The sequence below is a fragment of the Heteronotia binoei genome, chromosome 2 (genome assembly GCF_032191835.1).
Source record: "Heteronotia binoei isolate CCM8104 ecotype False Entrance Well chromosome 2, APGP_CSIRO_Hbin_v1, whole genome shotgun sequence".
Classification (NCBI taxonomy): Eukaryota; Metazoa; Chordata; class Lepidosauria; order Squamata; family Gekkonidae; genus Heteronotia; species Heteronotia binoei.
This window is the reverse complement of record NC_083224.1, coordinates 87158613-87185573: the sequence shown is the minus strand read 5'-3', so window position 1 is coordinate 87185573 and position 26961 is coordinate 87158613. Positions and strand designations below refer to the sequence as shown.

Sequence of the window (26961 nt, the reverse complement as noted above, 5' to 3'; positions counted from 1 at the left end):
GCCGTGGCGCTGATTTCAGCTCGCGCTGGCCTCTGCCAGACTCTCAGTGCAAAATAGGCGGAAGCTGGCCGGCAGGCTCAGCGGAGTGGCGATCCCCTTGCGGTTATTGCTGTTTTGCGGTCCGAACTCCTGCCGCGCTCGGATCCGGCTAGTTTCATTTTCGTTTCCCGGAAGGAAGGTCTCAGAGCCCTCGCTGCTCGGCGGTTGCCCACTAGCAGAGCAAGGGGCTGGTGGGGCATTGGGCGGAAGAGTGCGTGGCATCCATAAGTTCCCAGCCTCTTGGAGCAGAGGCTCCACCTGTCATGCAGGTAAGAACTGATCGGAGCCGCTGGAGTCGTCAGTGGGCCCCCCCTCCCCCGCCAAGCTCGTTTCTCCTCTTCAGTCTCCGTATGAAACGTCGTCCTTAACCCCAACAGCACTCTCGCCTCTAGCCTGGCGCTCTTCGTTTTACCTGTCGCTCCCCACTCCCCAACTCACGCATATGTTTGAAGCTCTGCTGTCTCCTGCGCGAGCCCAGATTGATTCCTCCTGTTTGCCAGGTACTGTAACCGTGGTCTGCCTGGCAAGCTTAAACCTCTAGTCCTTTCTGAATTGTTACAGAATGTACACACTCTGGAATTCCCCATAGTCATTTCACAAGGAGGAAAGTTATAACGCAGCTGCTAATGAACTTTAAGGAGTTGTGGGGGGTGGGGGGTGAGGCACTTGAACCCTTTAAATTCCAGGGTTGGGGGAAAGGCACTCTTTGGTGTCTTGTGAAAACACCCATTAAAAACTATCAAGTTTATTCACAATCTTGCTTAAATTTTAAGGGTATTTTCTCAAGTGACACAAAGGATGCATGTTTGTCCAGAATGCATCATTTGTAAATGCCGAGTAGAAAGCGGAGAAGAGCTGTTTGGAAACAATTCGGCATCCTGCATAGTACAGATTTTATATTCAAATTACAGATGAATACCAACTTAGTTGGCCTAACCTGGATGGTCCAGGTTAGCCTGATCTAGTCAGATCATGGAAGCAAAGCAGGTTCTGCACTGGTTAGTATTTGGTTGGGAGACCATGAAGGAAGTCCTGGGTCTATATGTAGAGAAGAAGATATTGGATTTTTATCCTGCCCTCCACTCCGAATTTCAGAGTCTCAGAGCGGCTGACAATCTCCTTTACCTTCCTCCCCCACAACAGACACCCTGCGAGGTAGGTGGGGCTGAGAGTGCTCACAGCAGCTGCCCTTTCAAGGACAACATCTGCCAGAGCTATGGCTGACCCAAGGCCATTCCAGCAGCTGCAAATGGAGGAGTGAGGAATCAAACCCGGTTCTCCCAGATAAGAGTCCACACACTTAATCACTACACCAAACTGGCTCTAGAGGAAGACAATGGCAAGCAACCTCTGTTAGTCTCTTGCTTTGAAAACCCTATAGGTCTTCATAGGTCAGCTGTGATTTGATGGCACTTTACACACACACACACACACACACACACATACATGTGTTAGTTCCTAACAGTCACAGGATGTCTTGCAACCAAAGGCCAAACTGTTAGGCAAACAATTAACAATTAATACTATGTAACAAAAAAGGAAAAATGGTGCTGCACTGCTTTTCTTTGATCATGAGTTTTGTGTGAGTGTCAGTAAAAATATTATACTCCATTTTTTTAAACTACTTCAGCAAAATACTTCTGAAGTAACGGGAGAATATGTATGACCATCTTTCGCTTTTATTTTCACTGTAGCCAGGCCCATATGTGGAGAATGAATCAGAAACACTTTTTGTGCTTTTGTCAAAGCAGGGCTTACAATCTGATTCAAACTGAATTTTAACCACTAACTCTATGCAATTCCTGCCCCCTACCCACAAACTGTCTTTAAAACACAGGCAGTTTGCTTTGGAATATTTTCATTGGTTTCAGTGTTTTTACTTAAGCACAAAGCATTTGAGATTGTGACGTATGTTGCACACTCAGGATTATAAATTTGATAATGCATACATAGTCCATCTCTGTCTTGCAGAGATAAATGATCTATTAAATTATGACTGTATATATGTACAGATCTGAAATTTAACTGTGAACTTCCCACTTTCCAAGTATGGTTGTCTTCCTTAAGCCTTTTTGGAGTGTGAGTGAGAAACAGCCCATTTTTGAAGAGCTACAGGCAATGTTCCCTCTAAGCTGCAGAGTCTTGTGAGCAAAACTTCTACTTTGTGAGCTACTGGTATTAGTGAGCTACTGCATAAATTATTGTGTTCTGGGGCCATTTTTCCTGAGCTAAGACAAAAATGTGTGAGCTGGTGGCTAAACATCTGTTAGCCAGATCACGCTAACTCAGCTTAGAGGGAATACTGGCTACAAGACCATATTTATCTCAAGATAACACTTAAGGGCACAACTGTACTTAAATGAAGAACACTGATACATTTCCTAAGCATGCTTATTTGGGAGTAGGTGTCATTCAGAGATTTCAGATAGGCATGTTGGTCTCAAGACAAATCCCAAAGCCATGTAATAATTTTTATTAAGATGAAACAAAATAACACAAAACATTGTGTGAATGTTTTAATTCTCCAGAATTCGTCATCAGGTTGGATGTTGGCGTGAGGAGATGTGTGAGGGGCAGTCAGGGTCAGCGTTGGGGAAGAGACCACTTAAATTTTTGTCACCATCACCCAGTACCTCAGGCACACAGAATAAAATTTTGTAAGAAATAATGAAGCCCCAAACCTTTTTATAATTCAAAACCAAAACAGTATGTTTATTAATTTACAGAAGGCAAGGAAGGAGTAAATAATAATCATTGGTTGGTTATTTAAATCAGTTGGCAGGCAGAAATTCAAACAATAAAAGATCTCCTAACACGAGAGATATAGGCAGGCTGAAGTAATATCAAAATATACACGCAGGATGATATTGTAAAACAAATAACAAACAGGCAGGCAGTGTTTCCTTTACGCTAGAAAACACTCTTATTCAGAGAAAGATGTTTAAGATTATGCTCAGGCTTCTTCAGTATAAAAAATCCACATACTCTTTGTCATTCACTCAGAGGACTCTCAGAATTTGTGACAAAAAATATCCCCACGCAGGTTCTCTCCACCAGTGTACAGGTACACTCCAGACGTTGAGTAATACCTAGGACTAGCACCATTGAGTGCTAGCACACAAGCCCCTCAATTCCCTGTGTTCAGTCCCACACAGCTAGTATCCCTGTCTGACTCCTGGGATTTCTTCACAGCCACAAGATCTCTAGCCTCTCTCCCAGTGTGTTTGTGTATTCTTTATTTGAACCAGGAGTTTGCCCTGTAGCACTGACAGAACATCTCAGCAGAGCCTTCAAGTTTTCCTTTGCTGTAGTGACACAGTGTACACAACTCAGAGAGTTTCTTCCCTCAGAAAGAGCCTGGTTTTGCCCCTTCTCACAACAAAACTCTCAGACAGAAACTAAAATCCACTAGTTCTATCTCAAGGAACTGAGCAGACAAATTGCTCTTAGTTCCTTCCTCAGTCGTTCTCCAACTGAACTCACTGAGAATCAGGGCTTCTTTTGAGCAGGAACACACAGGAACGCAGTTCCGGCTGACTTGGTGTCTCGGGGTGTGGCCTAATAGGCAAATGAGTTCCTGCTGACCTTTTCCTGCAAAAACCCTGTGTGAAACAATGGTGACATCATGGTTAGGGTGTGGCCTAATATGCAAATACGTTCTTGCTGAGCTGCTTCTTCAAAAAAAGCCTGCTGAGAACTACGGTAACTCAGAACTAAACTGTGAGGTGATTTCCCTCACTGCTAGTCTACTTCCAATTGATACATTCCATATCCATGGTAGTGGCTTAGCCAATCAGAGTGAGCTTTACCACTCACCCAGGCTAACTGCTTTTGTCTATCACAAGATGTTACAGACCATAACCTTGAGGTTCTTTGTCTGTACTGGTTTAGACTGTCCTGGAGACTTCAGGCAGCTTAGTCTTAGTAGCATAGGATATTATTTATTAATCATAAGTAGCTCTCAGTAAAGACCCCTTCTTGCTGTATCACCAAATGAAATAGCCACATCCCATAAACAACTGAGAACAGAGAGATAAAACATGGTAGTCCTTATGAATATTAATCTCTACAGTATTGCTAATATAAGGACTACCATGTTTTACCTCTCTGTTCTCAGCTGTTTATGGAATATGGCTATTTCATTTGGTGAAATTCATACTGGACTCCAAAAAAGTGAGATTCACTTATGACCAAACAGGTATAGGATTTTAAGTCCCATTAATTTCAGTGGGAGAGATAGACTTTCTTGATTAGCTCCATGATGCCTAAAAATGTCTAATCCTTGTGCACTGGGAATCCAGATTGCGCTTTCTCTCTCACACACAACTTTTTAATTTTTTTTGAAGGGTGAAGTGGCAGCCAGTTCTTCAAGTCCAGTGACAGCCTCTATTTTGCCCCAGCATCAGGAGTCCACATCTGCGACAGTGTTACAGCCACTCTATGAGAGGCAAGTCTGCACATTACCGGGCCATCTCAGTGAGTACAAAAGGGATCATCTAAGGGACCACAGATCTGTACAAATTAAAACCTCAGTATCATTTCTTAGATGCGTGTATACTATTATGCATCAGTTGATTTTATGTTTCTTTGCATTGTATAGTAAACTGTAATAATAAGACATAAAAGAACTTGGGTTGATCACATATTGTCAGCTTCCCTTACAGGATTGTTGTGATGATGAAATGAGAGAAGATAACAACGTAAGCCACTTTGCGTCCCCACTTGGGGTGTGGGGAGAGACAGCACATAAATGAAGTAAACTCAAAGTGGCTTACAGCATTTTCACCTGTTGCCATTTTATCCTCACAACCACCTTGTGTGGTAGGCAAACTGAGAGTGTGTGACTAGCCCAAGAGGATGGCCTAGTGAGTTTCTGTGACAGAGTGGGCAAACCAACCAGCGTGGTGTAGTGTTCGGAATGTCAGACTAGGGTCTGGGAGATCCAGGTATGAATCCCTACTCTGCCATGCTGTCTGTCAATAACCTGGGCTGCTTGGCTGTATACTTTCCAGTGAGTTTATTACAGCCCCTGGAAGGAAAGTAGCAGGAACTAGCAGGAGCTCCCTAGCAAAAAGGCTAGGGAGAGGCTTAAATGCCAGCCCCTGCCAGTCTATTTTGTTCATCTCTTAGCTGCTTCTTCTACACCAGGAGATGAACTTAGAGTGTTTCGTCCAAAGCTGTGTTCCTAATCTATTGTAAGCTATCCAGGAGACTGATCAAAAGTTGGGGTCAACATACTGTAAATACTCTCGCCTTTCATTTTTTTTTAAAAAAAACCCACATTTTTATTTCTAGATCTTATTATTGCAAATCTGGTTTTGGAAAACTGTAGGAAGGCACTGCACTAGTGAAATTTCAGAAACAAGAGCATGAGTGGGGAGGGGGCTGGATGGGATGATTTCTAGTGGTTGGGGTGGGGTTTCGGTTCCCTGATCCATTTTTATAAGGAAATGCAGTGAAATGCACTCAGAACTTTTTTCCCAGTTAGGCATGGGTTTGATGTATGTTGCCTTCGTAATGGCATAGATGTTAGATACGTAATAAAAGAAAAATCAGCAGTCCTTGCACAGGAATTGGGAATTGTCTTTTTAAAACTACCAGACAAGGATATAATTGAGCCTGGGTGTGTACGTGTAAAATATGAGATAAAAACTTTATAACCTGGGCTCATGGAAATTATCTGCTTTCTGTCATATGTTTTGCTTTCAGTGTTCTTTCTGCACCAAAGGGGTTGTCTCATTATTTTAATCTAAATTTCACATGCTTTGTTTTTCAGGAATCCAGCCCTCATTATGGAGCAAAGATGATGTGATTCACTGGTTGAGATGGGCAGAAAAGGAATATTCACTGAGGGAATCAGATGAAAGTAAATTTGAAATGAATGGAAAAGCTCTTTGCATTCTCACCAAAGAAGATTTCAGATTCCGGGCTCCTAATTCAGGTTAGAGATGCTGCTACGAGTTCCTCAACTAGGCAGGGGTGGGCCCTTTTTATACCTGGATTTTTTACAAGAGAACTAGAAAAAGTGCATTTCCAAGTCTAGATTTCAGTAACAGTCAGAGTGTGGTGGCTTAATACTGTTCTTTCATTTGCTTTTGTAAGCTCCTAATTGTGAGGTTAAATTATAATGGATACTCATTATAATGGCTGAGTAAGCAGCTGCCCTGAGCCTGCATTGGCAGAGTGGGCGGGATATAAATCCAATAAAATAAATAAATAAATGGTGTAAAAAATGCCTCAGATAATTCTGTGTGTACGGAATTGTAAGTTAATTCTATACACACAGAATTATCTGAAGCAGTTACACTGAAGTCCCCCTGAATGAAATGAGATTTGCCCCTGAGTAAGCAAGCATACGCTTGACCTAGATGGCCCAGGTCAGCCTGCTCTCATATTAGATCTTAGACTATAAGCGCAGTTGGCACTGGTTAGTATTTGGCTAGGAGACTGCCAAGAAAGTCCATGGTCGCTATGCAAAGGAAGGCAGTAGCAAACCTTCCCTGTTCATCTCTTGCCTTGAAAACCCTATGGGTTGCCATAAGTGGGCTGCGACTTGATAGCACTTTCTACCCACCAAGCATGCATACAGTTAGACTATGCCACTCAGGCCTAGTTAAAAGGTGTATTTTAGCTTTGCTCCTGGAAGAAAGTAAAATAGGCATCAAGAGGGAGGGCATTCCAGACACAAGGTGTCACCACAGAAAATTCACTATCTCTAGTCCTCATCTGCCTTATCTCTGAAGGTGGGGGGCACAGAGAGCAGAGCTTAGCTGATGAGCTGGATGGTATGGGAGGAAACAGACCTTTTACTCTGGCCATAGGCCATTTAGGATCTCCAAGGTAAAAAAAACACCTATAAATTGTGTTTGGAAACAAAAGGGTAATCAGTGGAGATCTTTTGGCATAGGATGATACCATCTCTGTAACCAGTCCCTGCCAGGAGCCTTACTCTCAGGTGGTACCCTCTTTCCTGCATTTGGTATTAGATAATGGACTAGCATATCCTGGGGTTGGAGGGTGGGAAGAGAATATACTTCTGCACTTGCCATCATTTCCCACATGGTCGGGGGTGGGGGGGGAAAGCACCACAAATTTAGTTGAAGGTAAAGACATTGTAAAAAGAATGACATAGACTAGCCATTGGAGTGCACTAGATTCTTCTGAAAGGCTGAATATGATTTCTGGATGGCAGTGGCCATTCAACCAAGAGTGGCAGGCTGCTGACAAAATAGTTTGTAGGGGCCATCGCCAGCTGGCCAGACTAAAGAATTATTGCTGATTGGAATGCTCTGAGGTGTCCAAGGAATGCTGAGAAATGAATGCATTAGGAATTGTACAATCTCAGGAACATCTAGGGAACTTTCCAAAGATCTCACAAACAGCTCCCCCAGGTTACTCGGTCTTTCATCAATCGCCGACTAGCGGGCGGCGGGGAGGAGTGGCGCTGTTCATACGTGAGGCTTACTCTTTTAGGGTGCTCCCGGCCCCAAAGATCGAGGGTATTGAATGTGCCGGTCTGGTGTGGGAGGTTGGAGAGGGGTTGGCGATTTGGCTGGTGTACCATTCGCCTAGCGCACCGGCCAACACCTTACCGTTCCTGCTTGAGGCTGTGGCAGGCTGGGCGTTGGAGCACCCAAGGCTGGTGATCCTGGGTGACTTCAACGTCCATGCTGATGACCCGGCCTCTAGTCGGGCGATGGACCTAGTGTCATCCATGGTGATGCTGGGACTCTCTCAACTCATTACATCTCCCACCCACCAGGCCGGGCACATGTTAGACTTGATCTTTTTGGCCAGGGTCATGGTGGATGATATAACCACAGTAGCGGTGCCATGGTCGGACCACCTCGCCCTTAGGGCTCATGTGGACGTTCCACTCCAAACCTGTCTAGGCGATGAGCTGATTATGGCTCGCCCGCGGAGCCAGATGGACCTGGAACGGTTCCAAATGGCTCTAAGGGATCCCTAGCCCTATGGCAATTCCCTCGATGACCTGGTTGAGATTACACCTCTATGCCCTCTGCGACCTCGGACTAGGCTGGCTCCGTGGTATACCCCAGAATTACACCAGCTGAAACAAGGTCTTAGATGGCTAGAGAGGCAATGGCGGTGTACTCGTGACGAAGCGACTAGAGCATCTTATAGGGAGTTTATGAGGTCCTATGAGGTGGCAGTCTAGGCCACAAAGAAGATGTACTTTGCGGCTAAGATTGCGTCTACAGATTCGCGCCCAGCACAATTATTTAGGATAATTCGGAATCTCACCACACTGCCACAAGGCAAGTCAAATGTTAGAGAATTAGAGATAGGGTGTGAGGCTTTTGTGAAATTTTTTGCAGACAAAGTCCAATCGCTCCGCCACGACTGCCCTGCCATATTGGATGCAGTATGCGAACCCGAGGCTCTGTGCCTGTCTTCTGCTTTGATCCTGGATGGTTTCAATCCATTTGGCTTGGAGGAAGTTGACAGAATCCTCTCTACTGCACATCCAACAACTTGTGATCTGGACCCGTGCCCCTCCTGGCTAATTAAAGCCTGCCGGGAGGAGCTGAGGTCCTATACGGGACATCATAAATAGATCTGTTTCGGAGGGTCTTTTTCCAACCCCTCTGAAAGAGGCAGTGGTCCGCCCCCTCCTGAAAAAGTTTACGTCAGATCCGGCCGAAATGGCACATTACCGGCCGGTCTCAAATTTGCCCTTTTTGGGTAAAGTTATAGAGAGGGCTGTGGCGTTGCAATTGCAGAGTTTTCTGGATGATGCTTCCACCCTGGATCCGTTCCAGTCCACCTTCCGCCCGGGCCGTGGGACAGAGACAGTATTGGTTGCCCTCATGGATGATCTCCGGTGACATCTGGATCGAGGCAGTGTGGCGGTATTGCTGTTGTTAGACCTATCGGCTGCGTTAGATATGGTCGATCACCGGCTGCTGACCCGCCGCCTCGCCGACGCAGGGATCCAGGGGTTAGCTTTACAGTGGTTTTCCTCGTTCCTTGAGGGTTGGGGACAAAGGGTGGCGATTGGGGGAGAGCTGTCCCAGAGATGCCTACTTAATTGTGGGGTGCCTCAGGGGGCAGTTCTCTCCCCGATGTTATTTAACATCTACATGCGCCCCCTTGCTCAGATTGCCCGGAGATATGGGCTGGGTTGCCACCAGTATGCTGATGACACCCAGCTCTATCTATTGATGGACAGCTGAGCTGGCGATGTCCCTGTAAATCTGGACCAGGCGTTGCAAGCCATGGCAGATTGGATCAAGTTGAGTGGGCTGAAATTGAATCCAGCGAAGACAGAGGTTCTTTGTCTGGGTCGCGACGTTCCAGAGGGAGGGATCTCCCTTCCAGCTTTTGACGGTGTGTCACTGGTACCAGTGTGCAGGGTCAGGAGCTTGGGAGTACTACTGGAGTCGTCCCTGACGATGGAGGCCCAGGGGGCAGCCACTGCCAAGTCTGCCTTTTTCATCTTAGACGGGCGAGGCAGTTGGCTCCCTTCCTGGAGCATCGCGACCTGGCAACAATGATCCATGCAACGGTCACCTCGAGGTTAGACTACTGTAATGCCCTCTACATGGGGCTGCCCCTGTACCGAACTCAGAAACTACAGCTAGTGTAGAATGCAGCAGCCAGACCGTTAATGGGACTACTTCGGTGGGAACATGTACGGCCTAGGCTGCGGGAACTGCACTGGCTGCCAATTGTGTACCGAGTTCGTTACAAGGTGCTGGTTATTACCTTTAAAGCCCTATATGGCCGAGGACCTGCCTACCTTAGGGACCGCCTCTCCCCATATATTCCCCAGAGAGCACTGCGATCTAGTTCACAAAATCTTCTGGAAATCCCTGGGCCAAAGGAGGCCAAATTAAAAACAACTAGAGAGCAGGCCTTCTCGATACAGGCACCCCAATTGTGGAACCGGCTGCCGGAGGAGGTGCGGGCCCTACGGGATCTCAATCAGTTCCGTAGGGCTTGCAAAACCGCCCTCTTCCAACTAGCTTTCTAAAAAGAACCTGGTAGTAACATCAAGCCATCTTTGTATATACTGAGATTGTGGCACTATTAAGTTATACTGGTTTTAGACTATTTATTTAATATATTTAACCTATGAATTGTATTTTAACTGTATTATCTTGTTTTTATTGTTATAACATGGTTTATACCATGTCCTGTAAGCTGCCCTGAGATTGCTTTGGCGGGGAGGGCGGGGTATAAATAAAAATTTATATATTATATCATGGGGTCCTTCAGTACTTACAATTCTTCATCTGCCAAGAAAAAAAATTATTCTCAACATCCTCTGATGGTTGAAACCATAAATGAGAATATCATGGGCATAAATCTACCCTGAATGCATCCTGAGGTGTAAGTGCTGGTTTCAGTTTCCCTTATATATGTGTGAGATCAGGGAATGGGAATTCTGAACAGAAGACATGCACCAGTTGAAAATTTCTGATTGAATTCAGCCCAACTGGACTAAAATAAAATAACATCACAAAATGGGGGAGGAAGTTCTCCACACGTCTGTTAGAGGATGAAGGCAGTTATTACTAGTTTCAAAAGGATATCTATTACTAGGAATTGGTCTATCCTTGTTTCTTTTCCCACAGGAGATGTTTTGTATGAGTTACTCCAATATATTAAGACCCAGAGAAGAGCGCTTGTTTGCAGCCCTTTCTTTAACTCTCCCTTTAGGGATACAGACCATACACAGACCCAAAGGACCTCAGACGGTGAGTGCTGTGGCTTCATGGAAGTCGATCTCATGGCTCCAGTGGTGTGCCCTTTCTGGGGGAAAAAATTGAATAGCAAAATCTTCTGATGCCGGAAATGGAACATGATTTGATTTAGCATCTTTATTTTTACTTATATTTATTTTTACATATCTATCTATCTATCTATCTATCTATCTATCTATCTATCTATCTATCTATCTATCTATCTATCTATCTATCTATCTATCTATCTATCTATCTATCATCTTCCATCCATCCATCCATCCATCCATCCATCCATCCATCCATCCATCCATCCATCCATCCATCCATCTCTTCAGCTTATATCCAGCCCTCCCTGCCGAAGCAGGCTCAGGGTGGTTTACATTTCATAAAAGTCACTTAAAAACCAGTAATGATATAAACCTCAATAATAAAAATAGTATTTGGGTTAAAAATAACGATGAAGAAGATACAGGGTTGTGCACTATTGAATGTATGGAGGCTGCATTCTCCATCCTGATTTATGTTGTTGTTTGTTTAGTTCTGTTGTCGTCGTGATGGTTGTTGGCTTTGTTTGTATCTCATTTGTGTTTTTTGGGTTTTGGAGAGAAAATAAAAAGAATAATAATGCAAGAAAGCTTTGTCAATCTTAATAAAAATAAAAATAAAAATAGTATTGAGTGCTATTTTGATCTCAGAGAAGAATAGGTCCTAAAGTAGCGATTGTGCATTTGAGGTGTGGCAGATAGATCTGTTGTTATGGGGCCAGATGGTGTAGTGTCTGTTGTCATTGATCTTAGGTAGCAAATGCCTGGTGAAAGAGTTTTGCAGGTCCTGTGGAACTGTGCAAGCTCTTGCGGGGCCCTAACCTCCTCTGGAAGTTCATTCCACCAGCACGGAGCTACAACAGAAAAGGCCCTGGCTCTGGTTGCCTTGAGCCTGGCCTCTTTGAGAGCAGGTTTTGCAACCCTAACTGAAGTGCTCTCTGGGGAACATGCAGAGAAAGACAGTCCTGAAGGTATGCAGGTCCCTGGCAATATAGGACTTTAAAGGTGATAACCAGCACCTTGAGGAGAATCTGGAACGCAATAGGTAACCAGAGCAATGCTTTCAGCACAAGTTTAATATACTCCTTTAAAGGAAGCCCCATTAACAACCTGGTTGTAGCATTCTGCACTAGTTGAAGCTTCCAGGTTTGGGACAAGGGCAGCCCCATGTAGAGGGCATTACAACAACCCAGTCTTGAGGTGACCGTAGCATGGATCACTGTCACCAAGTCGTCGTGTTCAAGAAAGGGAACCAACTGCCTTATCAGCCAAGGTGATAGAACTCTGATTTTGCAGTGGCTGCTACCTGGGCCTCTATTGTTAGAGAGGGATCCAGGAGCACCCCTAGGCTTTTAACCTTTGGTGCCAACATAAGTGGCACTCCATCGAAGGTCGGTAGAGAGACCTATGGTCCCATAGTCCCAGCCCACAATGACTTAGATACAGGACCTTCGTCTCTGTTGAATTCAATTTCACTCAACCCAGTCCGAGCCATCCAGCCATGGCTTGTAAGGCAGTGGACAGATCTTCTTGGGAGGAGTCAGATTGGCCACCCATCAACAGATAGAGCTAGGTGTCATCTGCATACTGATAGCATCCCAGCCCAAACCTCTGGGCAAGGGGGCGCATGTAGATGTTAAATAACATTGGGGAGAGGACTGCCCCCTGTGGCACATCAGGTGTAAGTGTGTCCTCCAGGATAGTTCCTTCTGTATTGCATGTTAACTTTATGACCCAAAAGCAACAAATACTTGAACTGAAATATTTGATTAGGAAGAAAATAAATCAAGTGTGATTTAAACATTATCTTCAAATACATTGTCTTTAATCACTCAGTGGAATTTGTGTTGTGGAGTGCCACAGTGTTCTGTTCTGTTATCCATGCTCTTTAATACGATGAGGCTGCTGATTGAGATTACCCAAGGCTTTGGAGTTGCAGATGACACCCGGCTCTATATTTCATTATTCATCCCTCCAAGTGTAGCTTTCTTGGTTCTGAACTAGTGCTTTGAAGCTGTAGTCACATGGCTAAGGCAGAACAAGCTGAAGGTGAATCCAGAAATAATGCTGGTTGGGAAGGCTGATATTGTAGAGAGACTGAATCCACTTGTCTTGGATGGAGTGACATTGCCATTTTCAGAGCAGGTTGAGAACTTGGGGTGCTCATGGACTCTGCCTGAGAGTCAGCTTGGTGTAGTGGTTAAGTGCTCTTATCTGGGAGAACCGAATTTGATTCCCCGCTCCTTCATATGCACCTGCTGATGTGACCCTGAGTCAGTCACAAGTTCTTACAGAGCTGTTCCTCTCAAGAGCAGTTTCTGTCAGAACTCTCTCAGCTCCACCTACATTACAGGCAGTGTTCCCTCTAATCTGAGTTAGTGTGAGTTAGCTCACAGATTTTTAGCTTCCAGCTCACACATTTTTGTCTTAGCTCAGGAAGGATGACCCAGAGCACACTAATTTATGCAGTAGCTCACAACTTTGATGCCAGTAGCTCACAAAGTAGAATTTTTGCTCACAAGAATATGCAGCTCAGAGGGAACATTGCTTACAGGGTGTCTGTTGTGGGAAGGGGAAGGAGATTGTAAGCCACTCTGAGACTCCTTCAGGTAGTGAAGGGCAGGGTATAAATCCAATCTCTTCTACTGCTGCTTGAAAAGCAGGTTAGAATGGTGGCCAGGAGTGTTTTCTCTCAACTTCATCTGATTTGCTAACTCTCTTATATCAGGACTCAGCTGATCTGGCTACATTGATGCATGCTTTTGTAACCTCATAGTTGGGTTACTGCAACATACTCTGTGTGGGGCTGCTTGGGAAGACAACTCAAAAACTACAACTGATCCAGAAAGCAGCAGCCTAACTCTTGTCTGGGGCTAACTGCGGGGAATGTATGTTGCCCATTTTGAAACAGCTGCATTGACTTTCAGTCTGTTTCTGAGTTCAATTCAAGGTGCTGATCAAGACCTTTGAAGCCCTTCACAACCAGGGACCCACATACTTAAAGGACTGTCTCCTTCCATATATCCCTGTGTACTAGCTATGGTCATCAGGCAGCCATCTGTTGGCTGTCCCATCAGTTTGTGATGACACTCTAATTTTAGCACTCCTACATGTGCTGCGGACATGGCTGTCCATCTGTTTCAGCAGAATTTAACTGTCTTCTGTGGAAGTAACTGGAGCTCCTCATTACTTAATTCCACAGCAGACTGATGATTACAATGTCCCTTCCACCAGATGGCAGAAAATTCATTAATAAGAATTCCCACTTTGGTTTTGATTTGACCAGCACAGTCAGGTGAATTCATAACTTTATTTTTATCTGGATTATTATGTATTTGTGGTTTTATTCTCTCCCCTCATTTTACAAACCAATAAGCCTCACATGATATACTTTCCCACAAACTTCCCAGGCATAAACACTTGAAAAACATTAATTACAACTCTGAATTTGCCAAGCTTGCCTTAGTGTATAGGCAATGGCATTAAAGTTATGAAAACGATTAATCTGTAGAAATGAAGCATTCTCCATGGAAAAGCATTTTTTAAAAATATACCCCACACCTCTGTTCTTTTCCACTTGCTTCAGTGGAAGATGCTTGTGATGGTTGAAAGCACAGCTGTTAGTAGGATGGATCTACAGGATGGAACCCATGGTAATTATGCTTGGTTTGCACCACATGAATCTATGATTGGTTTGAATCTTGGGTTTACTTATTTTCTTGGTGTTCCATTGATTTATAATATATTAGATGCACTGGTCTCCTCACAGGCATGAAGGGCAAGTTAGAAGGACGCCCAGCAGTTGACCATCCACTGCCTATGGAATGTTTTTTTGTTACAATGAGACATCCAGGCCATGCAGAACGATCTAGATCTTCCATCAACACCTTTTATGATCCTGGGGCAATTAATCTTTCACATCAAGATTGTAGTACAGAGGTCAATTACAGCGCAAATGCTGTATGCTCTTTTCCTGTGACATCACCAGTGCCAGTCAGTGGTAAAATTGCAGGTAGGACTGGTCTCTCCATCACCTTCTAAGTTATCTTACATGTGGCTGTCTGACAAGAAAAGTGAATAAACAATATTTGACATTTATATGGTATTTTTCATAAGTCTTCAGATATTGTTGCAGTAATCCTTACAATAGCCCTGCCAGGTGGGTTGATCCACATATAAGAGTTAGAGGGCAGGGGCTGAGAGCAAATGGCCTGCCTATGGCTGAGCAGAGACTTGAACAAAGGACTTATAGCTCACAAGCTAAGATATGAAACCATCAGAGCCCAACAGCTGAGGGTCAGCTCATGGTACAAGTGGCTATTTGGAGCATTATGATGACGGGATGGTGGTGTGGTAGCCTTTTCACCTGATGGACCCTGGCTTTTGCCCTTCTAGCCATCCTCCCTCCCTCAGGCTGTAATCAGAGAGGGTTTTAGGTACCCTCAGGAAGCACTGCCTCATCCTGATTGTTAGGGACAGGGCAGCACTTCCAGAAGATATGACTCCCTCTGATTATTGCTGAAGTGTGGAGAGGAAAAAAGTGGCCAAGAGTTGCTGCTGTAAGCATAGTAGAGATAAAGGCTTTAGATATTTAAAAGCTTTTATCTATAATCTGTGGCTAAAAGACTGTCTTTTCCCTGCCTTCCTTCCTCTCCCTGGCTGTAATCAGACTGCCACCTCTGGACCAATCTTGGAGGCGAAAGTGCCTGTCTGTGCCACCTTTGCTGGAAAAGCATAAGAAATGGCCCAATTAGGGCAGCCAAATTTATTTATTTACCTCATTCACAGACCGCTTTTCTCACTGAGACTCAAAACAAATTGCAGAATTTAACTACACAATAAAAACAGTGATACACATAATAACCATGCTATAAAGCTGGCTCCACCAACTCTCTTATGAAACTGTCTGGAGAGTGTAATGCAGGGCATCAGTTCACATCAGCAGGTTTGGATATGATCAGAATCCAGAACCTATAAAGTCCACAGAAAATGTCAGCATCCCAGTCTTCTAGTTTCAAAACCATATACCAATTTTAGACCAGGAAAAAAGCTCAGTCATGAATTCCATACGAAAGCTGTTTTTTTTTCTCCCCAGAAGTTTGTAAAAGGTCCTTTGTATAAATAAGGACTGCATCTGTAATTGTCACCACATTACAGTGGAACTATATGTCAATATGGAAACAGAAAGATGACTCCCATGATCTTCTGGTGGAAGGAACCTTCTTGTGCTGGGGGAATTCAGTGGATCTAGTCCATACATCCCAAACAATCGTTTTTCTTACAACAAAAATGTGGGGAGAATTAGCAGGCAGGAAGGGGTGTTCAACAAGCACAAGAGGGATTAAGTGCTTCTCCCTTTCACGGATTCTTCCCTAAATGTTTTCCCCTCATCACTTCAGCAAACATGGGTTCATATGCTGAGGCAATGCCTGGTCATGCCATCAGTCCCCCCCCCCCCAAAGGGTAAATATTTTACTTCTCAAATGCTTATGGAAGCAAGGGCTGCTCCAGGCTGCGTAAGTGTATGTGCATCATGTGTACCAAGCCCTCCCTTTGTCAATCACTGCATGGTATGTGCATTCCTCAGCTGTGTTCACCTTAGGGACCACAGAGAACTGTCTAATCAAGGAGCACTGATTCTCTTTAAGTCTCCTTTCCTTTCTCAGACTGCAGGTTACTCTGGGATTATGTCTATCAGCTCCTCTGTGACAGTCGATATGAACCATTTATCAAATGGGAAGATAAAGAGGCCAAGATCTTTCGAGTTGTTGACCCCAATGGACTAGCCAGGCTTTGGGGAAATCACAAGGTACCCAAAAAGCAGTTCACTGTGAACTATTTAAAAACAAATTTTCAAGTTTTGGAAATGTTACTGTTGTAGTCAACTCAAATGAAGATGAAGTTAAAAAACATTCCAGTGTTGTCAAAATTTTTCCTGTTTTACAATCAAACAAAGGATTTTGATGTTAAAGTAACATCTGAATGCACTGTTCAGACCATGTTTGTGCCATGTACTGTCCCATTCAAAGATGTTGTTGCTCATAACAAATTTCAGATGAAGTTACTGGCGAGTTTTCTGCTTTCTTGTTTCTTGAAGTGAATTATCACTTTAAAATGCATAAACTGTGATTCAATCAATGGAAGCAATAGTTCCTCATATATTTAAAACCAAGCATCTGCTCAAATTTATGAAGTCTGAAATTGAAGTTTTCAGACAATTTTCATCTTAGACCAGTAGCCAATGAACTACAGTTCTGTAGTCAGATTCCACTGTATTCTTTCTTTGATAGCATCCAGGGGTGGAATTCTAGCAGGAGCTCCATTGCATATTAGGCCATACCCCCTGATGTAGCCAGTCCTCCAAGAGCTTACAAGGCTCTTTTTTGTAAACTCTGGGAGGATTGGCTACATCAGGGGTGTGTGGCCTAATATGCAAAGGAGCTCCTGCTAGGATTCCACCCCTGACAGCATCTAAATGTTTCAATTTATAGTCTAAGAAAAGCAACAATCAGTATTACAGTAATTATCTTTTGAACTTGCAGAACCGTATGAGCATATTTTTAATGTTTGTTTATTTCAAAAACCCCAGAAAAAAAGAACAAGGGGAAAAAATCTCAAAATCCAGTAACTAATTAAACACACACACACACACAGTTGAAAAAAATCAGCATTGGCAGATTTATGCACAAGTTTCTATAAACGATCACCAAATATCTAAAAATAAGTCCATACATAGTTGTTATCCATAGGCCATGAGTTCAAATATTGATAAAGTTGTTGTTGGAATTTGCAATGTTCTAAGTTCCAGTCATTATAGGGTATAAATCTGCAATTCTTCTTCTACTGTTTACCTTTTTCTCTATTGTCTTCCTGACCTAAGAAGAGGATCTTGGCTCCATGACAATAAAGAAGAAGCCTGGGAAAAGAACTGTTTGTTTGTGCTATTGGTCAGCTAGTCAGGTGACTCCTTTGTCTAGGTAGTCAGAGGTCAAGAAGAAAGAGGAAGTATCCTTACACTTTGCCATGTGTCTTTCATAGAAATAGGATGTAGCTCTTAGTGCTTTCTTGTTTTCCATCCCAGTTCTCCATCCCTGTAGAAATAAAGTTATGATTTTGCTTTTATATTAAAAGGCTCTCAATCTCATTTTAATCCAACGATCCACTGAACTGTTTTCTCTTAGTGATCCTATAATGTTCATAGCTCCTCAGCAGTGTAAGGTGGCAGTTCTCTCCCGGTTTAGATGTTGAAGGCCTGTCAGAATAGTTCAATTTTGCAGACCCTGCGGAATTGAGAAAGACCCTGCAGGGCTCTTATGGCCTCCGGGAGGGCATTCCACATTTCTGGTTCTGCCACCCAGAAAGCCCTAGCCTGTGTGGAACACAGCCTGGCCTCCTTTGGTCTGGGGATGGACAGCAGATTTTGTGGCCCTGAACGCAATGCTCTCTGGGAAACATGTGAAAAAAGGCGGTCCTGAAGATATGCAGGCCCCCGACCATAAAGGGCTTTAAAGGTCAAACCCAACACCTTGAAATGGACTCAGAACACAATAGGCAGCCAGGGCAGCTCTTTCATCACTGGCCGAATATGCTCCCAACTTGGGAGCCCCATTAACAGCCATGCTGCAGTGTTCTGCACTAGCTGTAGTCTCTGAGTTCAGCGTGAAGGGTAGCTCCAGGTAGAAAGTATTACAATGATCTATTCTCAAGGTGACTGTAGCATGGATTACCATAGCTAAGTTGTCATGCTCCAGAAAAGGGGCCAGCTGCTGTACCCGCCAAAAATGAAAAAAGCCGGATTTGGTAGTGGCTGCTACCTGGGCCTCCATTGTCAGAGAGAACTCCAGGAGCACTCCCAAGCTCTTGACCTTAGGGGCCGGTATCAGTGGCATCCCGTCAGGAGCCAGCAAAGGGACCTCCCTTCCTGAGCCACCCCGGTTCAGATAGAGAACCTGTGTCTTTGTTAGCTTCAGCTTCAACCGACTCAGCCTGAGCCAAGATGCTACGGCTTGAAGAGCCACCCATCAATAGATAGAGCTGGGTGTCGTCTGCATATTGGTGACATTTCAGCCCATACCTCCTGACAATCTGGGCAAGGGGGCGTATATAGATGTTGAATAACATCGGGGACAGAACTGCACCCTGTGGCACACCACATATAAGTGGGTACCTTTGGGATTATTTTTCCCCTATCATCACTTTTTGTCCCCGACCTTGGAGAAAAGAGGCCATCCATTGCAAGGTGGACCCCTGGATCCCCACATTGGTGAGGCAGCTAGACTAGGCAGTAGCTGATGGTCAACCGGGTCAACCGTGACTGACAGATCTAATACTAACAGTACCGCTGAGCCGCCCTGATCCAGATGTCGCATGAGGTCATAAATGTACATAAGCATCCTCAAAAAACAGTGAACATTCTAATTTCCAATACAGAATTGATATTAGTAATAATGTCCTTCCAGAGGAATCAAAGACTGGACACATCCAAAGCATATCTTTAAGGGACACAACCTGTGAGTAACAATACCAACAATTAGACATTTTACTCAGTCCTTTACTAAAGAGGCACTGTGGTGTCCAATATATCTTAAACACAATTTTTTGCTGAATAAGTTGCAGCCTAAGATCCAAAGGAGACTCTGAGACACTTAATGCTTAAATATTGCCATTCAACAGGAGATGACAGACTTATCTAGACCTCAGCTGAGAAAATTACTAAAACTCATCATCATAGTCTGTCAAATGGTCCAACAAAAAAATCCCCCTATCATTCCAAGCCTTCCATAAAATAGATATCTTCCCAGTTTTTAGATCTGGATTGGTCCATAATGTTAATTGAGTGTGTGAAAATGGATCAAATTGATATTGTTGACATTACACAGAAGGAATAGGTTCCACTCTAGCATAGACCCTAGTACATTCCACTTAGAGAGGATAACCAGACAAGAAGCTTCTGAAAGAGCCCAACATGGACTGTCCAACTGTGAGGAGCAATCCCAGTAATTAGTACAAGTTAACAGATATGCCTCATGATACAAACAAAGATCAGGAAAACCAAATCTTCCTTTAATAAATGGGAGTTGTATCCTCTTTAAAGAAATTTCAGGCAGTAAGGAACCCCTTATAAATTTCCAAAATAAAGTATTAATTTTATGACTATACCTACAATGTATAGTGAAAGAAATTGCATGTACAATCCTAGGTATACTATTCATTTTGAGTGTATTTACATATTGTCCCATAAAGAGAAGTTTATGGTGGACCATCTGTCCAAAGCAAAGATATAGTTGTTAAAATTTAGCATAATCATACTTGTAATATCTCTAGAAAATTATTCCAAGATATGTAATGACCTCTGGGCACCACCAAAAATATCCATGAGCAATAACACTCAATGATATATTGTTTCCCAGTGACATCAACTTAGATTTCATCCAATTAATTGAACATACAGACAAGTCTTCAAAGGTAATAATCATATTCATTAATGCAGTGGTTCCGAAGAAACAATAAAAGGCCATCTGCATAAAGAATAATTTTAAATTCCAAAGTGTTAGATACAAAGCTATGGATATTATTATTTTGTCTGATGGCATAGGGGAAAGACCTTGTTTAGTACCTATCTCAAGAGGGAATGATGTGGAAAATATGCCATTCAACACCCTGGATCTAGGAGATGCATAGAAAATTCTAATCCATTTCAAAAATTTGTGAGGAATTTTCCTGTGCATTTTGTTCTTTGTCAGAACCGGATGAACATGACATATGAGAAGATGTCAAGAGCTCTGAGACATTACTATAAACTCAACATAATCAAAAAGGAACCAGGACAGAAACTTTTATTCAGGTAAGGGGAAAAGGTGAGATCAGGGAGATACTGATTAGGAAAGAGCATGTTGGCAGAACAAGTGGGAACTCTTAGATAGGGAAAGAGGAGGAGTCTCAGCACACCCTACCCTGTTGCAAAGAGAAGTTCCAGGAACAGCAGACAACAGTGGCAGTTACCTGCCAGTCCCACATGTCCAAATGCAAACTGGTTGAATCAGAGGCCGTTCCTTGATGAAAAATACAAGGAACAGTGGTCAGGAGCTGACATCAGAGACCGTTAGTCAGGTGATTTGAGCCAAAACCTTCATCCCCTTTAAAGTTTAGTATATGCATGTGTGAACCTCCTAAACCTTGTTATGACTTGGATTAAAAATGTGAGGTCCCTCTGGACCACAGTGGCCTGGGAGTCGAATGGGAAAAAATGGATTGCTATTTGGAAGCAATCAGGAACCCCATGGGAGGAATCTGGTCATGGTTTATCCTGGTCAAGGACCAGGAGTCTGGTTTATTCTGGTCATGGACTGTAATAAATTTTGATTGATTGATTGAAAGGGAGGAGTCATCTGGGACATGAGCCAAACTACAGCATACAGTAAGATTACATTGTTGATATTGTGATTTGCCTTGTGTTTCAGCAAAAATGGGAGGCTGTAAATACAGTAAATAAATCAGCTACTTAAATAGTGTTGGATTTTCTCTACTAATCCAGGAAGATTCAGGATACAATCCTTTATCACACCAACTCTGTGATATCAAAAGATTCAGATTCTCTTTGTGTTCTTCAGAAATCCACAAACAATTTAAAATTCCTTTCAGAACAATTGGGTTGAAATAAATTTTTCAATTTGTGTTTATATTCATGTACTTGAGTACAGTTAAGGCACCAGGTCTGAAATATGTCAAGTATTCACAATTCAAAGAGAACCGGTAGCTTATTCCAATGTCGTATTTGCGTATCGTGCTGGGATAAACAGTGAGAGGCAGTTTTAACTTGACAAACAAAGCTATTTGTTCTGCAGATACTAAACCGGATTTATTTTTCAGGAGTTGCCAGATCTTCAGCATTAGAATCACAGAGTTGGAAGGGACCTCCAGGGTCATCTGGTTCATCCCCCCTGCACAATGCAGGAACTTCACAAATACCTCCTCCACATACATACATCCCCAGTGACCCCTGCTCTATGACCAGAAGATGGCAAAAACCTCCAGGATCCTTTGCCAAACTGGCCTGGAGAAAAAAAGTGTCAATCACCATTTCCTTGGGCATGTAAGAAAGGGTCACATGAACTAAGCAGTGATGCATCCCTTCCTGCCCTCCTCATGATCTGCCTAATTCACAGAATCAGCATTGCTTTCAGATAGCCATCTAGCCTCTGTTTAAAAATCTCCAAGGAAGGAGAGAAAGTCTGGTTCTAATGCTTTCTGGTTTTCTCTTTACTGTTTACAGATGCTGTTGCCAAACCAGGGACTAGGAACAGAGTTTAAAAATTAATAAATAAAATAAATACAGGATATATTTTACCAGTGTGGCCTCAGCTTAGCATCTGAATTTTTTACTTAACAGTTCATTAACTATTCCCATTCAGTACTCTACAGTGCAGAATTAAGTATTTGTATATGTATATGTCTTCTTCTCCCCAGTGAAAGTGTTATTTCAGCCTATGCAAGCATTGGATCATGAAAACATTACTTCAGAAGCTCATTGTGCCAATTTTTGTTTATTTCCAGATTTCTGAAAACTCCTGGAGAGATGAAATCTGACAAGTCCAATAAATTTGACCAGCTGGACAACGAGGAGCAGGAAGGGGAGGATTGGAAAGAAGAGGGGTTGGAAATCTCACCCTAGCCATGCTTAGCCATAGTTGTTACCAAGAGGCTGTGTTGTGCAGTGGAAAGGCTTGAAATGACAAAGTGAAGTAAAAGATGTCTACTACAAACAGATAGTAGTGGTCAGAGGATTTCTGTTGTTTCCTAGCTGACCATCTACTTTGAAAGTGCTCCTTGTGAGTTCATGTTTATACATAAGTAGGGTATTTGGGTCCAAAAAGACTGTCCCAGGAATTAGCTCCACATTCATACCTTGTGCCTGGGGATTTTACGCATCTCAGAGATCAGTCGATTTTAGAAAATAGTTTTTTAAAATCATAGCAAGTTGTACAGTTATGCAGCCACCCCCACAAACCTTTGTGCCCAACTGTAATGAAGAAGAGCAGCATCAGGACTGGCATGAAAAGGCACAGGATGGCCAATGTTAGCAATTGCAAAAGCTACCTATGTGCATTAATTAGGCTGTCAGTCTCATATTTGGTTAGTATAGCAGAGTTTGCTCAGTAATAGAAGCAAGATATTGTGTGCAGTAAAATAAATCTCCCAAGAAGTATATTGCCACGAGAGGAGATCCTGAGCTTTTTGCTTGTCATCTTTTTCTTAAGCGTTTACTTGCTTTGGTTTATCACTAGAAGAAGAGTTGGTTTTTATACCCCACTTTTTTCTACCCAAAGGAGTCTCAAAGTGGTTTACAATCGCCTTCTCATCCTCTCCCCACAACAGACACCCAGTGAAGTAGTGGGGCTAAGGGAGTTCTGAGAGAACTGTGACAGGCCCAAGGTCACCCAGCAGGCTTCACATTGGAGGAGTGGGGAATCAAATCCGGTTCTCCAGATTAGAGTCTACTGCTCTTAACCACTACACCACATTGGCTCTCATACTTCATACTATCATGTATATGGTGTCACCTTTGTTGTTTTCATTTCAAGAGCCTTACAATTGCTGTCTTTGCTATCCAGAGATCCACATCTGATTGCATGCCACTAGTTCCAAATGATGACTGGTGATCTTAAATGAGGATGTATCAAATGACGCATGCAGCAGGTTCACAGATAAATTGAAGCAGGTGCCCATCTGAATTTCATATGTTACCTTTGTGTACATAAAGCTTGTTTCTGCACATGGATCTACTGCTGTTGGATCCAGGATGCTGAATCTGTGGAGACTTTGGTTTGTTCTGGTTAAGGTTTCTTTACAGGTTACAGGGCACCTGCACAGGGATGCAGTTGTGGAGAAGGATACTGTTCCTGGGGCAAAGGGAACCTTTGCTTATCATCTAAGGCCAGGGTGGTTTGAAAGTCCCTGACTTACTGATCCATCTTGGATTTGGGGAGCTCACTATACTTCCCTTGCCCTTTCCTTGCAAACTAATTTAGAAGAAAGGGATCTCAGAAACAGCCCAACACCAAGCACATTTCCCTGTGCATAGTATGACCAGTCAGTCACAGAAGTCCTGTTTATCCATATTCTGATGCCAATGCCTGCGATAGCAACACAAGCCTCACATGTGCTTTGCCTAGAGCTGCTTGCAAAAGTCTCATATGCTTATTTGTGAATCACTTGGCTTGTGCTCAGCAGGGCAGAAACAGTTCAAGAAGCTTGAGAAATACTGTTCTGAGGAATGAATGCTAATCTTTTACTTGAATTTTAGTGACTAACTGAATGTATGACATTCTTGCATTATATTGAAGAATTTTGCTGCAGGAGGAGGAAATGTAAGTTGTACCAGGTAGACAGTAATGAGGTTTGCTGTGTCTATTTTTTCAAAATGGATGATGCTGTAAAATAAAATGAACATGAACATAAAAAATGGTTGATATTTTGTAAAGTGTCTTCTGAATTTGCAAATAAATTCGTAATTTATGCAGAGAGGATTTACTGTAAGTTTGCTGTTACTCTGTTTTTTTAGAACCTTTGCAGAGGTGAGCAGTGAATGTGTGTGTGTGTGTTAGAGATGCACATTTGGAAATTTATAGTCTGTGTATGTATTTAAAAAATAATCAGTATTTTTCAGATATATTTGAGTATCCAGACCAGACCTATATTCAGGTTTCCCGAAATACCAGGTTTCAGAATACCAGGTTCTGAAAAAATAAAGGAAAATTTGGAGAAGGTGGTATAAGACTCTGAAGCCTGTTTTTCTACATTTTACAGGTTTCGCAGGCAATGGGAAGGAGGCAGCACTCCCAAGCAATGGGATCAGAACTGCCTAATCATGATGATTCTCGTACAGTTCGTCATGGTTTTCTGAGCATGGGCAAAGAGGATAAAACATGGTTCTAATTTCCAGGCCTAGATTTTCTAGAGTAGTGTTGTTGTTTGCTTCTGCTTGTCTGGTTTGTGCTTTGGATATTTGCTGCCTGCTGCTGCTGCTTCTTCTTGCTGCCTGGGCCTTCTTCTTGTTCTGGACATCTTCAGGACTGTTTTGCCCACAGTGCACTTTGTTTTAAAATATTTTTTGAAATATTATTACGGGGGCTGTGTATTTTTTGTTTTTGTCTAGGCAGGTGTATTTGGGAGGGGGAGATTATCTCTTCCTTTTTTGGTTCCCTCTCCTGTTTTGTTTTATGCTGTTTTTAAAAGGGTTAGTTGGGTTAGATGGGTTCCCTTTTCTTAGCTTTTTAAACAACTGTTTTTAAATTAAAAAAAAAACATTTAAAGGGTTTGTGCTTGGGGGATTTTTCCAATTTTTACTGTTTTAAATTGTTTATTTCTGCATTCTTCTGATTCTGGTTTTAGAGTTGTTATTCTATAGCTGTTTTAAAGATCTTCCAATTTTATGTTTTGGGGGAGTGGTTTTGTGTAGTTTTGGGGTGTTCCTGTTGGTTTTTAGATTTAAATTGTTCTAGCAGGTTCTGGGGAAAATTTCTGGATAGGTTTTACTAAGTTATCTATAGGTGAGGGTTTAGATTTTTTTTTTTAAATCAAAGTTAGGGTTTAGTTCTCAAAAAATATGTAGGCTTTGGTTTGACTAACACAAAATAAATCAGGTGATTAAAAACAACTAATTGTGTGTGTGTGTGAGTGTGAGTGAGAGAGAGAGAGAGAGAGAGAAAAGTGCTGTCAAATCAGTGCCTTCCTCTGCAGAATCTTCCTTGGTGGATTCCCATCCAAGTACAGCTTCTGAGATCTGATGAGATTGGACTATACCATGCTGACTTCGCTCCCATTTGGAACACAGGATTTACTTCTTAAAAAGTATTATTCTGACCTTGGCTTCAAAATAATTGAAGCAAGGTGCTTAGGCATGAGGTGCATAATAAATCAGGCTTGGGTGGATGCAGTGGTGAGGAACTACCTTTCTGAGCCCTATCAGTTATGTGCCACAAATCCACTCAGCTACTGGGCCAGGAAAGAGCCTAGCTAGCCCTCTCTTTTGTGGTTCTGAGGGTCCTCTCAAGTCCTCCAGCAAGCATGCAGAGTGACTGTGTCCCCCCCCCCCCAGATGAGTGTCATGTTGCACCACTTACATCTCCTCGGAGAGCTGAGAAATTGGTCAGATCATCCTCCTGTTCCAACTACCTAGCTCTTGACTTTGTGATTCAGTGAAGTGAGCCTATACTTGTGCTTGCATCCTCTCAGTCTGTGTTTGGGAATCAAGGAAAAACACACTTACCGGACTTCTAAATCAGAAGCAGAAACAGCATGGAAGTTATGCAGTTCGATTGGCACTATAATATCCACATTCGAAATTGTATTTCTGTTTTTTTTTTAAAGTCCTACTGAACCCTAGTTGCTGTGCAGCAAGAAGGGGTGTTGGTGGAACTCAGCACCTCTTGGGGCAATTCTGTGCAGAAAATAGATATGGTGTGCCAAAAAATGCCACTCTTGCCACTTTTTAAATTCCACCTCCAATATCCTTGGAACAGGCGATGTTAGGAAAGTGGGCAATTACCACAAAACACACAGAACCCACAAAAACACCTAAAATGAAGTGCATGTGTGCTGAATGGGTGCTCTTTTTCTTCTTTTTGGGAGTGGGAGGGAACAGGAGTACCAGTGCTGAATGGCAGCTCCAGCTCCTGAGGAGCCTCCTGTGAGCCAGTGATGGTATAAGCTGCAAACTACAGAGAAAGAACTGTCTTCTTGCTTTCTGTGGTCTTCCTTGGGGAATTGATGTTAAAGTGTTTTTCTTTGTATCGGTGCCCTGCCAGGTCTGGCTGGCTGACTTGGTACTGACTTGCCTGGTTGAACTAGCTTGGATCCTCTAGTTTTAACAAATGTAGTGCTGGGACTAAAATTAGTAGTCACATTGGACTGTAATTTTGTCACATTGGACTGTAGTTCTGTTGGGATTCTCTGGTTTGATGCTGGTTCTGTGTGCATTTGGAGGCTTTTGGCCAATGGTTGCTCTTGTGAGTGTCCCTCTTGACTTCTCTGCCCTGAAGAAAGCACATGTGCAGAAAATGCAAAAACTTTCCTCCTCCTCAACAGTGGTGGCTAGGAGCCTCACTGGGCCCAGGAGTAGTGGCAAACTGGCAGTGATGGGGTGGGAACTGTAGCAGGCCCAGCTT

At 43.0% G+C, this 26961-nt stretch overlaps 1 protein-coding gene across 1 annotated transcript; it reads left to right on the top strand.

Annotated features, from left to right (window-relative positions):
• Positions 1–24311, top strand: ETV7 (ETS variant transcription factor 7). The gene is made up of 8 exons (XM_060233285.1): positions 1–308; positions 4386–4515; positions 5816–5980; positions 10641–10763; positions 14565–14807; positions 16462–16604; positions 20539–20639; positions 22349–24311. The coding sequence occupies exons 1-8, from the start codon at positions 303–305 to the stop codon at positions 22464–22466; spliced, it is 1029 nt and encodes a 342-aa protein (XP_060089268.1). The 5' UTR covers positions 1–302; the 3' UTR covers positions 22467–24311.
• Positions 24312–26961: the final 2650 nt, after the last annotated feature.